This window comes from Crocodylus siamensis, chromosome 12, assembly GCF_052110815.1.
Source record: "Crocodylus siamensis isolate JL-2025a chromosome 12, ASM5211081v1, whole genome shotgun sequence".
Lineage (NCBI taxonomy): Eukaryota > Metazoa > Chordata > Crocodylia > Crocodylidae > Crocodylus > Crocodylus siamensis.
The window spans coordinates 37,961,899-37,979,354 of record NC_143406.1 but is presented as its reverse complement, the minus strand read 5'-3'; the positions used below and the strand labels follow the sequence as shown (position 1 = coordinate 37,979,354).

The 17,456-nt window shown below is 41.2% G+C and overlaps 2 protein-coding genes across 5 annotated transcripts in view; one reads left to right on the top strand and one right to left on the bottom strand.

The window, feature by feature from the left end:
• Positions 1-17,456, bottom strand: part of METTL9 (methyltransferase 9, His-X-His N1(pi)-histidine) — a 32,225-nt gene continuing 14,769 nt past the window's right edge. For all 3 annotated transcript variants that reach the window (XM_090023536.1, XM_090023534.1, XM_090023535.1), the window contains one exon: positions 1-720. In XM_090023536.1, coding sequence (XP_089879662.1) covers positions 515-720 — 206 coding nt within the window. In that variant the 3' untranslated portion in view covers positions 1-514. The remainder of the gene's footprint in view (positions 721-17,456) is intronic.
• IGSF6 (immunoglobulin superfamily member 6) lies at positions 727-17,451 on the top strand. Of its 2 annotated transcripts, none has more exons than XR_016438646.1 (6): positions 727-1,807; positions 3,631-3,984; positions 5,303-5,409; positions 5,967-6,023; positions 9,285-10,013; positions 11,824-17,451. XR_016438646.1 is itself a non-coding variant. In XM_090023537.1 (6 exons), exons 1-6 carry the CDS (start codon positions 1,744-1,746, stop codon positions 11,866-11,868), a joined length of 708 nt encoding a protein of 235 aa, XP_089879663.1. In that variant the 5' UTR covers positions 727-1,743; the 3' UTR covers positions 11,869-17,451. The 2 variants fall into 2 exon arrangements, 1 of the variants encoding a protein (XP_089879663.1); XM_090023537.1 differs by having other exon boundaries at positions 9,285-9,365.

The following is a 17,456-nucleotide window of genomic DNA, read 5'->3' as shown; positions in this document are numbered from 1 at the left end:
TCATCTCAAAAAGTTTATTAGCATGATTAAAAACATGAAGAACGACAGTCAGAGGTCAAGTAACTTCTTAACATGGAAGAATATCCATTCTGACACTTTATAGTCAACAATGTTTTTGAACTGAATGGACAGCCTTATGGCCAGATTTCACTTGATTGCTTTAACAACAATCCACACCTTGTATCAGTTTGCGTATCATCATGACTATTGCTTCTGTCCAATTCTGATTCCTACTGCAATTAATTATAAAAAAATATCTTCCATTACTCTTGGATTGCAGAATGCATTGTTAAGAGTTGGTAAAAAATTCTGAACTGAAGAGTGTTTTAAAAAAACTGTCCTTTCTAACCGTACTACAAAGAAATACATTAGTATTTTGGCCTTTAAAATTCTTACATGGTATTTTTTTAGAATGGCAATCCCAAATTCCTCTCCCTTTAAGTAATCATACATCAAACACCTCTTTCAGAGGCTGCTTCTTGGGTTTGACTCCGAAGATTTACTTCACACATACTTACACTGGCTTGAGGACGAAGACAGCATCATCTAATACATAGTAGTCATTATACATATCACCTTCACATAAGTATGGCAGTCTGGTGAAAGCTTCAATGGCAAAACCAGCTTTCCTGAAAACTTCCGGCAGGCTATTGACCTGTTCTTCCCAAGTGTGCCCCTTGATTTCCAAAACTTCTGAGGGCTTTTCCCACTTGCCACCTACTAAGAGAACAAAGAACTTTATTTAAAAACATTTTTAAAAACCTTTCCTGTCTATGGTATTCTCTTTGCAAAGCTGCTTACTTTCTACTCCAGAGTTTATGACCCATCCCCAGAACACATGGCTGGCAAAGCATCTGTAAAGCTCTACAGAAAGACCATCACACTGAGAGGTTTGGCTGGAGTTCAGAGGCAGGTGCCCCATAAAGCTCATTTTTTGTTAAGTTATTTTCAAAGGGTTTCCAAAGTCCAAGCACAAGTCCACTTAGCCAAGTAATTAACTCCAAATGGAGCGAGGCAGGGATTTGACCTCTGTGGACTGAGAGCATCTAATTAAGGGATTTAACCAAGATCTTATAGTGATCAGGGCCCCAAGTCTCTGTTGTTGAAGTAGGCTCCAGTTCCTTACAACAAATGGCTAACAACCATAAATCGGTCATAAAGTTCTCAATGTGACCACATTTTCCTTAATATCCAGGAAACAAAAACAGAGGCTCACCACAATAATAGGATTTCACATTATTTTATGGAATCTTCAATTTGGGCTTGTGGATCACCATATACAAAGCTTCTATTCATCCAAGGGCCATTTGCCGACAGGTGAGAAGAGGATTGTGTGCTTGTGGCCTTGTTTTTTGTGAAAGAGTAGGTGAAGATTAAATTTATTTATTTATATCTCACCCTTTCCAAAAGGCTTAGAGCAACTTGCAATAATGCCTTTGTTAGGATAAGAAATCACAACATTTTCAATAACCAATGAAGCTATCTGAAACCATATAGCTAGAAGATAGCTGTTTTACAACAGCAGCAATGAATGCCACTGTCAAAGCAAATCTAATCCAATGATTTGGTTTATAATACTGTACCTTTAAGGATGTTACTATCAACCATACTGCGTGCCTCTAAACACATGCAAGCAGGAAGGACCCAAACCACATGATACAGATCACTCTGCAACTCCAAAAGTTTCCTAATGAAAAGTTCCTCTTTCTTTGAGTGGAACAATTTCTGGACAGACGCAGAGAAATGGCATTGTTCAAGTGCAAACTGATTCTAGCAGTGAAATTCACCTGGATTTTACATAATGTTGGTAAGGCATTTTATTTTTTTAAATTTACTGTACTTTTAACCTCCCTTGTATTTATAGCAGATAAATGGCAAGTTTGGCTGTTACAATTCTGAAGAAGTCTGTGAAATGTTGCGTGTCCTTCATACAGGGGAAAGTGCAGCAACAGTGACCAGTGGCTCTGTTGTTCTGTGACACAGAAAAAGGAGGATTCTTTACTCTTTTTCCCATGGAGGCCGATACATTCAAATCTGCCTAGATTTTGCCCACAAGGAATCTGAGTACAACAGTGAAGGACACAAAGTAACCAAACACTTAAGAAGTGATAGTTATGCAGTCACACTTGTACTCTACAGATCTGATTACAATCAATGCATATTCTGCAATAATCCCAGATCTGACCAGTGAAAGGAGTTCATGTTTTCTTGTAATTTTTTTTGGTCCAATACTTTTCTAGAAAAAGTGGGGGCACTTACGTTGGAATGGGGACTTTGCAAACAGATCTCCTAATTCTGTGCATTTAGCCCCTGACTTGAATAAACCAATGTTTGCCTCAGTTATACTACAATTGTAGATTTCAGTAATGTTTTATAACTTATGGAAATGCCCTTTTAATACTAAATTAAAAAACTTTAAAGTTGTTAATGATTCAGTTCCTTAACTGAACTTCTCTGCTCTGCTCACCCTTCTCTTCCTCACTGTACTACTTACATTTTAAAAATGTCAAAATCAACAAGTGAAGCTGCTTGTTCTGCAAAACCCACAGACAAGTGTAACAATCTGGCAAGGCCATTTATGCACAATTTCTGAAGTCTGGTTGATGTTATAAGAACTGCTGCACTGGGAATGTCTCAATGTGCGTGAAAAAAAAAATCACCATTTGCTGTCAAGGCTGTTTCACTCTCTCTCTCAGATCAGAAGTACTAGAGGACAGTTAAACTTTAATGGATATCATGTAAGCCCACAGACAATAGGATGGCTGTCACACAGGAGTAAAAAAGAAGATGAAATCAGCTTTCTCTAACTTCCCTGCAGGTGCTGGGACTTACAACCACAGAATTTTCAGAAGAACAAAGAAACAAAGATGTCTGAGACATTAAGGAGGGGGACCAGAGACACATGAAGGTTAAGCAGAAGGCAGGGGGATACTTTTCTACTGGGGCAGGGGGGGAGGGGACCTTGTTTAATTGTGGAATAAACTAAGGAAGAAGGTAACTGGCTGCACAGGAAAGAGACTATATTTTTTCAGAGAGAATATGTGTAGATGGGAGATCCTGGGTTTCTTGGAGGACACAGGCCAAAGAACATTCAAGACTGGTAAGAAACCTGAGGCAGAAAAATACATATGGTATGTATCACCTAGTCTAGATGGGTATATTGCTGTGCTAGCCAATGTGAATAAGATGCCTGAGAACACTTACAAGGTCTGTGTGCTGGTTCTCTTTTAGTTTGTGGCTACTAGGTTAGAGATCTACAAAGGCTAGGGGTGAGATCTGTTGTAGCAAGGGTAGCTGGACCTCTCAGTCCCACTGCTGGAAAGGGTTAACAAAAGACTGCCCTGCTAGGACATCAGAGGTGTCGAGGCAGAACAGTGTGGTGGCTTACTCAAACCAAAGGAATCTCAAAAGCACATATGAGTCTAACATATTGGGACCCAGATGCTGTAGTCTGGTGAATGTCCAGCTGAGCAAGATCTACTAGGGTGGTAGCATAGTTGATTACACGCCATGCATATTTTGCAATATGTCTATAAATCTTTTGCTGGTACACTCCTTTCAGTGAAGTAGAAGGGCCTACATACAGTCACATAATTAATACCAAACTAAGTTTTTGTTTTTACTCAACAGGTAGTACTATAGATGTCTGCAAAGTTACTGTTACACAACCCTCGTTTAGGGAAGTGAATTATACTCTCAGCACCGTGGACATAACATGCAGTTTCAATGCTTCTGGATGCTCCGGATCCACTCAAGTTCTATGGTTTCGTTTTCTTGCTCTTAAGCATGAGGCTTTATGCACACCTGCGTGCACAAACACTGGCAAATTCAAAGTGACTGGACCATCTGATAATAAAGCTTCACTTCAGATCAGCCATTTGACTGTAAATGACAGTGCTGTTTATTTCTGTGGAGTAGCATTTCCACAATCAGTTTCACCCACCTCTAAGCAAACCGGTGATGGTACGACTCTGGTGGTAAGAGGTCAGTCAACTACTACTTTCTATAGCAATACCTTAAAATCCAAAATATTCTCTTCACTTACGTAAACATTCAGACATGGTCCATGAATTCATTTACTATAAATTAAAAATAATTAAAATCGCAAACAGGGCCATGGTACCACCTAAGCTATTTCAATGAAATATGGTATCAACAAGAGTTCTGTATTTAAAGCCAAGATAGAATATCTCCCTAGTTTTAGTGGTAAGCTAATAATAAGCATTTTTTAACAGTTTACTAACAGGGGACACTCTTACATGTGCTCCAAGTGTGGGCCGCTTTAATTAAAGTGCTACAGTGTCTCATGCATCAGTGTCCTTGCCCTTCAAAATGGTGACAGGAGCACTTGAGTTAAAACTTGTTCAACGAACTTTAGTTTAAGCACCCCCGCCACCATTCTGAAGCGTGGGGGTGCCGATACACTAAACACTGGAGGCCATGAGAGCATGGTAATTACCACTGTAATTACAGCATGTTGGAGGAGCCCCACAGCACATTTACAGGCACCCAGGATACCGTACCCTCATCTAAATGCAAGTGATCCTCAGGAAATATTCTAGGAGTAGACTAGAAGATTTGTGCACTGCATCATACTATTTGTTCAATGTCAAAACTGCACACACCCTGCAACAAACTGCATAAAAGGGCATGGGTTTTGTTTATCAAAAAGGAAGTCATATAACAAGACAGACGCAGACTAAAAAAAGACTTCTGCTGAGAAACAGCCATTCTGGAAAGACTATCTACTGTATCTAGAGAAGGACCCTGGGGCAAGTTCACTATGTGACCAACATTTTCATTTCTGTGCCTCACTTTCCCACTTTTAAAAGAATACTCATGCTTCCAAGTTGTGAACAAAAAGCAAAGCAAAAGCAATCTTCCTCCAAAACCCTACAACACTGCCATCACCAAAAGACCTAATTAAATGGGTCTTGTCCTAAGAGCTATATTTTCTGCGTACACAGATGCTGAGACATACTCCCTGTATTCCAAAATAAAAGTTCAAGTAAACATGGCTTTGTCAGACATTCCTTAATCATATTATAGACCAGAAGGCACAGGGATTCATGGAGGACAAGCTTAAGTTTTGATCAGCTGGGAACTGAAGATGCATCATTAGAAACATTGTAATTTAGATATCAAAAATCAGCACCAGGGGGTATTAATGTATTACTAATGTGTGTACAGCTTTTAGTTCCTCAGATAAATAGGGCTATGGTGCAATGTATTATTTTTACTAAAAATATCATGCAAATAGAAACAGCTATACATCATTCTAACACTTTTTTTTAATGAATAGAAAGGACTGAAAAGGACACTGAAGAATACATCCTCATGATAGTCCTCTCATCCTTACTGTTTCTATACAACACCACAGTATTTGCAGTATTTATAGTCTACTACAAGGTAGGTTTAAATTTGATTTTTCTGATTTTTCTCCCACCTTTTAAATAACTTTCATGTTTTCTATTCAGAAGAGCCAAGGGCAATACTGGTTTGCAGAAGCATTTGCAGATGAGTTTTATATAACATGCAAATGCCCCCAAATCCTCATTATAACGATCCCCGTTATATATGGTTTTTTAAAAAATAAGGAATTAAAAAAAAGGGGGGGGGAACGATAGCATTATTTAGTTTAAACAAAAAAAAATCTAATATAGTTACCACATCAGCCCTATGGACTTATTTCTACTGATAAACTAATAACGGAATTTATATAGACATATGTGCAAGCTGCAGTGAAATAAACACTAATAACAAAATTTAAGATTTCCTTTAAAGCAATTTTTTTTAAGTGCCATCATAATCAGTACTTGGGACTTAAATAACCTCAATAAAAGTTACAGAAGATAATAAATCCTTCAATGTTATCGCAGGGCAATGCATTTAGCATTACTACAGCATTACTTCAGTTCTGAGTTGGAATTTAAAGCTCTGTAAGTAACTATGACATTTTCTTGCAGTCAAAAACTAAATTACTGAAGAAAACTGAGGGAGAAAATGAAAATGGAGAGCAACATGTATGTTAATATTGACTTTACTCATTTGGTGCATCTTCAACTCGTAGATTTGTTTTTTTTCCCTTCTTTCAAATATACATTTTGAATATACATTGAGCATGGATTTAAGTTGGGTGACTGAAGCTTCAAATAAAGGGCAGGGACTCTATAGAGCTAATAAACTCTGTAGGGTTTCATAGATTTCATAGACATTAGGGGTGGAAGGGACCTCAGAAGATCATTGAGTCCAGCCCCCCGCCCAAAGGGCAGGGAGTCAGCTCTAGTCATAGGATTCCAGCACAATACGCATCCAATTTGCTCCTGAAGGTGTTTGATGTGGGAGCTTAAACCACCTCCAACAGCAGGCTATTCCAAACCTTGGGGGCTCGGACACTAAATAAATTCTTTATGTCCAGCCTGAAACAGTCTTGCATCCCTTGGGGCGCTCTGGTGAACAAATGTTCCCCCAGATCCTGATGAGCACCCCTGATAAACTTACAGGTGACCATCAGATCACCCCTGAGCCTGGGCTTTTCCAGGCTAAAGAGCCTCATAGATCTCAGCCTGTCATAAGGTCTGTTTTCCTGACCTCTGATCATGCGTGTGGCTCTTCTCTGGACTCTCTCAAGCTTCTCCGCATCTTTTTTCAATTGTGGGGCTCAAAACTGGATGCAGTACTCCAGCTGCGGCATCACCAAGGCCGAGTACGAGGGGAGAATGATGTCTTGGGATTTGCTTGAGAAGCATCTATGGATGCAAGCAAGCCTTTTGGTCGCTTTACTAGCCGCAGCATCGCATTGCAGGCTCATGTTCATCTTGTGGTCAATGATGACCCCCAAGTCTTTCTTCTGTAGTGCTAGCCAGTGTAGCACTGCCAAGCCTATAAGGATGCTGCAGGTTTTTCCTCCCAAGGTGGAGAACCTTGCATTTTTCAGTGTTAAACACCATCAGGTTCTCGTCTACCCATTTCCTGAGCTTATCCAGGTCAGCCTGGATCGCCCTCCTGTCTTCAGGTGTGGATGCTCTGCCCCAAACTTTGGTGTCATCGGCGAACTTGACCAGTCCACTTCTAACTCCAATGTTCACATCATGAAGATGATGAAGAATATAGGTCCAAGGACAGAGCTTTGGGGGACCCCACTGGTCACAGGACACCATGACGATTGACTTCCGTCAACCACCACCCTCTGGGTCCGACCATGGAGCCAATTTCCAAGCCAGTGGATTGTGGTGGACCCAAGCCCACAACTGGCCAGTTTTGCCAACAGGTGATCATGGGATACCAGATTGAAGGCTTTTTTGAAGTCAAGATATATGACATCAATCTCTTCTCCCTTGCCTAGGTGATAGGTCACCTGGTCATAAAAGGAAATGAGATTGGTCAAGCAAGACCTACCCACAACAAACCTGTGTTGGCTATCCCTCAGGATGTTGGTGTCAGCCAGTCCATTAAGGATGGCCTCTTTAATAAACTTTTCTAAGATCTTCCCCAAGATAGAAGCCAGGCTGATGGGCCTATAGTTTGCTGGATCCACTTTCCTCCCTTTCTTGAAGATAGGCACCACATTGGCCTTCTTCCAGTCTTCAGGCACTGGAGCGCCAGGAATTTTCAAAGATCCGTGCCAGGGGCTGAGCTATGATGCTTGTTAGCTCCTTGAGTACCCCAGGGTGTAGACTGTCAGGCCAGCTGACTTGAAGGTATCCAGCCTCTCAAGGTGTTCCTTCATGAGGTCAGCATTGATGCAGGGCAGGGGATCTCCCTCACCCGGACCTCCCTGTCCCACAGCGGGCATGGGAGTTTTATGGGACTGATGAAAGACCGACGCAAAATACCCATTTAATAGGTTGGCTTTTTCCTGGGCGTCTGTTGTCAGTTGCCCCATCTGGTTCAGCAGGGGTCCGATGTTGCCCTTGCTTTTCCTCCGGCTCCCCACATATCTGAAAAAGGACTTTTTATTGTCCTTGATGCTCGAAGCTAGTTGGAGTTCAGTTGCAGCCTTGGCTTTCCTGGTTTGGTCCCTGCAGGACTGGATTAGTGCAGAATAATCCTCCTTGGAAGTGAATCCCATCCTCCATCCTTTGTAGGCCTTTCTTTTTAGCCTCAGGTGGTCTGCTAGATCCATGGAGAGCCATGGGGCTGCTGTGCCCTCTTTCTGCCTTTCCTCTGAGATGGAATAGAATCAGCTTGTGCATTGAGGATCGCTCCCTTGAAGGGGAACCACTCTTCCTGGACTCCCCTCCCCCTGGGGTCATGGTCCCTTAGGGCCTTACTGACAAGCCTCCTGAGCCAGTCAAGTCAGCTTTTCTGAAGTCAAGGACTTCAGTATTGCTGCTTGACTTGCCAGCTTTATGGCAGATGGTGAAGGTGATCAGCTCACGGTCACTGTCACCCAGCTTCCCATTGATCACTAGATTGCTGATTATGTCATTCCCAGTAGCCAGTACCAGGTCAAGCAGCGCTTTACCTCTTGTTGGCCTGTAGACTTCTTGAGTCAGGTAAAGGTCATCCACGCATGATAGGAAGCTTTGTGACCGCTCAGATGTTGCTGAGTGATTCTCCCATGAAATGTCCGGGTAACTGAAGTTACCCATCACAACCATGGTCCTGGAGCATGTAGCCTCAGCCAGTTCCCAGGAGAACTCCTGGTCAAGCTCTTGACTTTGGGTGGGAGGTCTGTAGTAGACTCCCACTGTTGTATCCCATGCCGTGTTTAGGTACTGATGATTTCTAATCTAAGTTTTGTTTTTTTGTTAAAGTATCTGTTGAATTCAAAGTGTTTTCTGTTCATCTATAGTTTGGGGTAACTCTAGAAAACTAATGCATTTTGCTGTGAGCTCAACACTAAGCATCTCCTCACATGGGCAACTTTCTTTGTTCAGTTTTCAGTAACCTTAATATTACAAGTCAGCAACATGTGAACTACCATTACAAAGCCGATCCCAGCTAGGACACTGATTTTCCCCTCTTTTCCTTTGTCTGGTAGTTTTAGGCTGTATTTAAAAATTGATATATAAAAAAAACAAACTCTTTTTCAGAGTTATCACTTATTGGAAAAATTAATCCCAGTAAGGATTAATCCCCTTTTGACTACAGAATTAGGGTTGCTTGTTTTTTTAGTTTATTTTAAATTATAGTGATGCTCATATTTATACATTTGATAATTTTCAAAAGTCAAGCCACATAAAAATAGATAATTTGGTTGACTTAAATTGGGGAAAAATGCATTTTTCCCCAAATCCTTTCCCAATATTTTAACTTTAACTACACACTTTAATTTACAGAAACATAACAGTAGACGAAGAGTTTTTCAAGCAATTGCACAAGAACTATACAGGAAGAGATATGCCGAAAACCGTCAGACTGTAAGTAACTAGTCCTATAAGAAAGTGTTTACCAAAATCTTCTGTTTATTGCTAGCAAACTGCATAGTAAAAAAACCAGCAACTGAAATGTCAGAATTATTCCCAAAACAGATTTTTCCCCCCAGTTGTTTTGAGTATTCTTCTGAGCAACAGTAAGTGACAGTACAAACAGGCTGCAAACTACAATTACTAGCCTTTTAGATGCTTTTATTTTCATATGAATAAAAGAGTTTACAGCTATATTTCTCCAAGAACATTTATACTAAATGTTTGTGTCCTTGTGTGCATGTACAACCTGCAAATGTAATCTATAATAATAATAGGCTTATTCTGTCTGTCCGCAGCACTCTGATTGGTTGTCTTGGCAGCCAATCACAATACTTACTGAAACAACCAGCATGCACTGAACAGACAGACAGCAGACACTGCCAGGGGGCGGGGGGGAAGGAAAAGCAAAAAAGCAGCAAGGGGCCTTAAGCCCCTCTCTCCTCCCCAGAGTCTGCTTGCCTTTCCCACAGGGTGAGCTACCAGTGGGCCCTGAGCTGTGGGGGGCCCTAGTGCTTCCCTCCACGACAGCGGTGCACCTGGGACCACCCAGGCAAGGTGCCAGAGGATAGGTGTTGCCCGGGGGGCGCCACTGCTGCAGAGGTAAGTACCAGGGTCCCCCACAACTCAGGGCCTGCTAGCAGCTCACTCCCCAGCCACAGAAGATGCGGGCAGGCTCTAGGAAGGAAAAAAGGAGCAGGCCCCTCACCTCCCCCCCAACCCTCAGTGGAGCCTGCTTGCACGAGCTACCACCAGATTGTGGTGCCTGGTGCTTTCCTCTGTGGCAGCAGTGCTCCCTGGTGCCACCAAGGCAGCGTGCTAGCTGCTCAGTGCATCCTCAGCTCGTAGGCAGCATTCACTGGATTCAGTGGTGCATGGGATGCTGGAAGCCCAGCGTGCTCAGGGAAGCTCAGGTTTGGCGAGCCTACAACGCCCCATGCACCGTCCCCGCCGCCTGGGACCAGGCTGGCTGCCCTGGGAAGGCGAGGGGGCAGGAGGGTGGTGGGGATGGTGCCTTCTGAAAGTGGGAAGTTTTGATTCCATTACAGTATCCAGCCAAAGGATATGTGAAAATCCTGTATTTAAAAAGATACTTTTGCAATAAAAATTTAAAATTACAAATGTTTCAGATAGTTTACTATAAAGAGGTTGTAGATGATTATTTTACTGTACGTGCATGTATTTACTACGTGACTACGCAACTTATCGCTTATTTATGACTGCATCCCCTGCCCTGTAATCTCTCCCACCTTGGATTTATTCTAATATGCTGATATCCCAAGCAGAAATATTCATATATGCATATATGAACTCCTAGATAAATGTTTCTTCATCTTCCATGTAGCGTTTTGGGAGAAATTGCTTTCTGTGCATCAGGCAGGAATGAAAGTTTGTGTTCCAGACCAGCATCAGGTGTTCTAAAATCTAACAACATCATGATTTTTGAAGTTTAGTTTTTTTGCATTCCTGAGACACTAGAACTGGCAGCTATATCTTACCTGAGCATTGAGGGTTCTTCTCTTTCCAAAGGTGTATTCATTTCAAATCTTGGAAGACCAGAGACATCAGGCTAGCCATGACATTAATCTTAGCTACTTCTCTGACTCTGAGTATAGCTGGGCCCTTGGTAATGAAAAGCTGTGTGCGTCAAGTGGAGGGATATAAGAAATAGTCCCAATAAAGTTTTGAAAAACTCTAAAAACATTTTTTTTCTTGTAACATATACTTGTAACATTCATGGTACACATGAATGCTTTATGGCACTGCATAAAAGCACTCAAGTTATTTCACACCAATAAAAGCAAAAATGGGCTGTTCCTGTGCCACAAAAGTTACAGAAACACACATGCATATACTTCCAATTGAGAAAAAAAAATCTCCTGAAGTCATAATGCAGAAGCAATAAAACCCCTTTCCTATTCTAACCAAGGATCAAAACATTTAATAGAAAAATACAATGAAACAGCCAAGCAGTGCTGACAGGTCAAATAGTCACCCGTCCCTCCCTCAAAACTGAACTTTATTTGTTTCCAGGCCCTGAACATTTTCTTTTAATAACTGCCTCCCCTTCTCCTTGCCTCCCTCCACCCAGATAAATTGGTGGCTTGTACTTGCTCTGAATGGCAGATACACATAGCTTAAATCAAATATGTACATGTCTCACTATGAGCTCCATGGAGGCTGTATTCATGTCAATCAAAAGTGAATTAAGAAAGGCTGAGAATGCCACAGATGCCATGTACATGAAGACATTTGGATACAAAACACAAAGGGGAAGAAGCACCTTTACAGAGTATCAAAGTTGGGCAGGGGGGACAGCAGGGAAGCTTGCCTCTATGAGGCAGTCTTTTTAAAATGAGCAAAAAACTGTTCCATACAAAACATTGAAGCTTTCTACATTTTTTTTTTCCAGGGGAATCTGGGAACAGATGATGACAACATTTATCAAAACAGATGAGGAAATTTAGCAGGTGTTTGAGATTTCTCAGTCAAAATCCGAGTCTTTCTTTTTTTTAACTTTCCTTCCAAAAAATAGATCCTTACTGAATGATGGTTTTGGGGTTGGATTTGGTTTGTTTGTTTTTCGTAATATTGCTTCTGATTGCGTACTAAGAAAAATAAGCTGATATTATAGTGATAGGAAAGCATGTCTAAGCCTGCTCCTGCAAATGTAAATAAATATATTGCAAAGGGACTTCCATTGAAGAGCTGCTTATATTGCATGGAAATGTTGTGATTCAGAATTTATTTCTGCATATAAAAAACTTTCTGTATTTTTTCATATGAATTTAATGCTAACATTTCAAGAACTTCTAATATAAGAACTGCCAACTCGGACAACACCCAAGGACCATCTAGTCCACTGTCCTGTCCCCAACACAGACCAGCACCAGATATTTCAGAGGAAAGTGGAAACAACTTCCCTTCTCCAAAATCCCCTGTGGACAAAATTAGAGACTAATCCACCAATAAGGCCAAGTTTCTTTTTAATCCCAGGGATTTAAAAACTGGTTTCACTCTTGAAGTATGGCATTTTGTACACCTCTGCAGTCACTCCTATAATAATTATGCAATCCTTTATTTAATTCTAAAAACTATTTGCCTCAAGGTAGTGTAGCTGCAAATTCTACAGGTTAACATTTTTAATTGGATAAACAATTCTTCTATACACACTATACTACACAATACTTAATACAAGCATGGACAAAGTAAAACTTAACTACATAAAAACAAGTTGTGGGCTTTTTTGTAATGCACTATGATTAATTGTTTAGATTCCTTTTTACTTCAAATTTTATGAATTAGCAAGATGCACAAATGTCAAGATAAAATGATGAGATTGTATTGCATGTCTAACATTAAAATAGTGGTGTATTTCTCTCCAAGTGTCTGTGGACATAACTTGTGGAAAAGCACTTTCCAACTCTAGATGTCACTATAATTCCAGAAGTAGCTAGCTAATAAAGCAATGTGAAAAAGGCAATATCAATTTCTTCAGTTTTCTCTGCAGTATAACATTTGTATCAATAGCTGCCGCAACTTTTAATAACAAGGAAACAGAGGCTGTACCAAGTATAGAGCATTATGGTGTTTTTAAAGACTAAATTATTAACAAACACAAATTTATATTTGAATTAAATTCTAATTTCAGGCTAAATCATAAAATACAAATCTATAAGACCTTCTCTAAAGCGGCTCTTAACTTTTTCTAATAATTGGCTAGGAATCATTAAAACATATATTCTTTCTAGATTCCTCTCTATATTTCAAGTCTTTGTTCTAAGTCCTCCTTTGCTCCGTCTTACATATCATCTTACAAAAGAGCGGTGCTCACAGTTTTGGCCCTGTGGGACAGCAGAATGGCATGGGGCTCTCTCTGCACCCCAGTATCAGCCCCTGTACCACCTCCTGAAGCTCCCCACAGGATTCATAGGGAGACCCATGGGCCGGATCATGCAGTTTGAGACCCAGCTAGACAACGCCTTGGCTGGGATGATCTAGTCGGGGATGGTCTTGCTTTGAGCAAGTGGTTGGACTAGATGACCTCCTGAGGTCCCTTCCAACCTTAATTTTCTATGATTCTATGACTGAGTACAACAGGGAGTGTTTTGTCAAAATTAGAATCTCTTTTGTTAGTACTGATCTCCATTGTCTGTAAAATACTGTATCTGGGGCCCCAAGTCTTGTTTATAAAATGAAGTGAAAAGACAACAGACTGAAATGTGGGAAAAGCTACCAACCAGTCTTCCCTAGTGACAACAATGTCTCTAAAACTGAAGTTTTGCACTTCTGAGTGAAGAAAACCGAATAAAGCTTTGCAAAATAAAGTTAATTAAGCAAGTAAGAGTCTTATTCTGTGCCTGAAGTTTTTAACAAATGACATGGCTCATAATACTGATTGAGCTGAAACTGGACAGAGTCTAGATTAATGTTCATGTAAGTATTATAGTTATTTGGCCCTAAATTAGTTAAATTCATATTTAAGTCATAATTGTATTTTATGGACTGTTTTGCAAGAAAAAAACATCAATTTCTCTAGGCTCTAACAGGCGATCTAAGAATCCAAGGTTCCTGCTTTCTTGTCAATTGATAGGCCAAATGGATTAATTTTAAGAAGTTTCTTCTCTCCCCCACCCCTTACATTTATGGGTTTAGGAAAATATCTTTGGGTATTTAACTGTGGGGCATAACTTATTAAAAGTTTCTACCAGATTGGAATAGTTTTTCCCCTCATAAGTTTGCATAATTTAAAGAGTAAATTCCATTTTGGACTTTATGTTCTAAAGCTTAACACAATTGCAATTATGTGCCTTTCACAACAAGATAGGTGCTCTTTACTTAGTGGCTATCTGTTTGCAACTCACCTGTAACATTTCAGAAACGTAAAAACACACAGATCCAGAAACACTCAATTCTTATGTTCACAAAACAGCTTTCTTAAAAAAAAACCAAACGCCCCCCAATATCCAAACGTACATATACATTAAAGGAGAGACCTGACAGGGGACAGAAGGACGTATAAAAATGCTGCTCATGGCCACTTGATGGTGGGTAACAAACTTACTGGAAACCAGGCTGTCTGAAACAAGTATCTATTTTGTCCCAGGTTGCCAGGCCAAACAAAGCTTGTTTCTGACAGCTTTATAGGAATGTTGCTGGGTGTCTGGGGCAAAGCGGAAGCAATGACTTCCAGCTGGTGATTGTACCTGCAAATGCGAACCTGCAGCTGCCAGCAGCAGCCCCTTTTTCTTTGCTTATTCCCCTTCTCCCCCAGTTCCCCCCAACTAGGGGGGAGCAGTTTCCCCTATCAGCCCCCCACTCTCTAGTTATGCCACTGGTTTCTAGTTTACAAGGTGTCAAACAGCAGATTCCTACTTCCAATAAAAATACCTTGAAGTTCTACATTCAGGGAAGAGTTCCACTTCCACTAAATATTAGGGCATGGATGCACAAGGAAGTAAAAATATGCTCTTGCATTTGTCCCTTCTTCAGTATCTCCAGAATTTGCATAAAGTTTTATTGTGCAGTTGCCCAATAGGCTGTAGTCAGAAGAGGCGAATGCAGGAAAGCAGATCCTGGATACCACTGATTGCAAAATACAGAGAAGTTGAATACACATGTACAATTCTAAAAAGGTATATAAACAAACAGAATAATACTCAGTCACTGTTTCAGTCTAGAACATAAGGATACTGGTATAGAGACTGTTCTATGTTTCATTATTCAATGGAATCTTACAGAATTTTTAGGACAGAAAAACAAACCACTTCACCTTAAAGGCCATAAGAAATTGTGTCCAAAACATCAAAATGCATTTAAAATGTTGTATAGGTTTTTACAAGACTAGTTTTGTCCCCTCCCAGAAGAAAGACAACAACAAACAAACAGAAAACAGATTTAAATGTTACTGATTTAAAAAAGGCCACTTTATACACATTACAGGCCTTCATATATTATTTTAATATGCATATGAAACCATGATCTATTTTCAAAACTTCAAGGAAAAGGACATGTAATTAATGTAATAATACTGCAGTCTTGCATTCATTCTTGCATTAAGTCAAAAACCTTTTCTAGTTTTAGTTTTCATACCTTAAACATTACAATGACACCAGAGTATGTTATCCTACAAAAGCAAAAAGGATCTTTTTTGATGCCCTTATGGTCTTCAGGATGCTTGCCACTGACAGCATCTGATCAGAGATGCCTCACAAGTGGCAAAGTAAAAGCAGTGTTCAAACTTACGCACCTGAAAGGATGCCTAAATAGTTTCAGAAGTGCTGAACACCCACAGCCTCTCAGTCAACCCCTGCTGGGTGCCTCACACTGGCACTCAAGAATTGAGACCGAAAACATAAACATAAATAAATAAATAAAAATCTCTAGTCACTTTTGAAAATCTAGGGCACAACATTTACAAACATTGAAAGAAAATCTGGTTACACTTGAAAAAGCTTTCAGTTACTTCTCCAAACTCAAAGATGACTGAAAGGTTACTCTGGACCCCTCTAATATAAAAAAAAGAATAATAATAATTAAAAAAAAAATTCAAACAAACATTAACCACAACTTATACCAGGGGTAGGCAGAAAAGGCCCGCCAAGTGATTCTATCCAGCCTGCAGTGGGGCCCTTGGCCCCATGTGGCACAGGAGCAGGGCAGCCCAGGCCATGGCGCGAGTGGCTGCCCTTGGGCATGGAACACAGCCCACCCAGTGCCTCAGCACAGCTCTCAGGCATACCAGGAACTTGTAATCTGTCGGGCTGGAGCAGTGCAGTGGCTGGACTCGGCTTCCTAGCAGCCCCCGTGGCAGCAGCTCAGTCTTGCCCTCACAGTCTGGCTGCCGCTGCCACTATCTCCGTCATCACTGCCAGACCTGGTCCCACTTCCTGGGAACCCTGGCCCATTCACTGGACAGCACATGTAGGTGGGGTCTTTTTTGACACTGGCCTCGGACCCTCAGCTAGGTGAATGGGATGGGACCACTGGCAAACAGGGAGTAGCATTGTGGCAGGGGGAAGTGCGGAGAGGCATGGCCAGGGCCAGGGCCAGAGCCATGATTAACTCTCTGCATGAACCTGCAATGGATCTGCAGGGAGCAGATCATGGCTCTGCCCTGGGCCCCAGCCTCACACCATCACCGCCCCACAATCTCAGCCCTGGTCGAGTCCCCACCTATCCATCTGGCTCCCAGACACTGTTTCCCACCCTCCCACTGCCACACCCCATCTGCCTGGCTGAGCATGCCCTATCCATAGGGGTTCCAAGCTGGTCTCACTGGGGACCCTACCCACCCATCCACTCTGTCTAGTGTCCTCAGCAGTGGGTGCAGGGCAAACCAGGCTGGATAGAGTCAATTGGCATCTTCCCAGCCTCATCCCACCCAGTAGTGTAAACAGCCGTGATGGGAGGCCAGGTCAGCACACCCCTCCCCACTCAACAATTCACCAAAACTCCTTAAGTGGCCCTCCAGCCCATATAACTGCCCACCAGAATTACAGAAAATGCTAACTGTTTTAGTTGCTGCACACTCTGATGCCAAAATTGCATTACCTTCCTATGCATTTCAAGAAACAAACTCAAAAAACCACTGACACTGACCGATAGCACTTTAAACAGCTTGATTCTAACTGCTCAGAAGTTATTTTCTCACCTTATGTGGTATTGCTCCCTGTGTATGGAGGCTGGGTTCCTAGTATCATGGTCTCAGAAGGAGCACCCTAGAATTGACTACCCTCTTTGTTCTGATTCAGCCTGAGCATGGCAGCCTTCAGGACATGGTGTATGACCCATGTATTTGCTCAAGCTTTGGCTGAGGCTAGTGAATAAGCAGTCAGAAGCTATAGTGATAGATTAATCTTAAGTTGAACACATATTTGTATTTAATATTTTTTTAAATTGTAGCAGCACTTAAGGAACAAAAGACAAGCACATTTAAAAAAATGTAATGCAGAAATGTAAACATAATTATATTAGGAGGCTTTTAATTCAAGACATAACCTGAAAACCCTTCCCCAACCTCCCAAAGTATCTTTGGTCTGTCAA

What these genes read in the sequence shown, in the direction of transcription:
- IGSF6 (XM_090023537.1), top strand. Translation starts at nt 1,744, where the DNA reads ATGGCATTGTTCAAGTGCAAACTGATTCTAGCAGTGAAATTCACCTGG. An exon ending in CTGGATTTTACATAATGTTG is followed by an intron (nt 1,808 to 3,630) that starts GTAAGGCATTTT and finishes TTTACTCAACAG; the next exon opens with GTAGTACTATAGATGTCTGC. An exon ending in ATGCCGAAAACCGTCAGACT is followed by an intron (nt 9,366 to 11,823) that starts GTAAGTAACTAG and finishes TTTTTTTTCCAG; the next exon opens with GGGAATCTGGGAACAGATGA.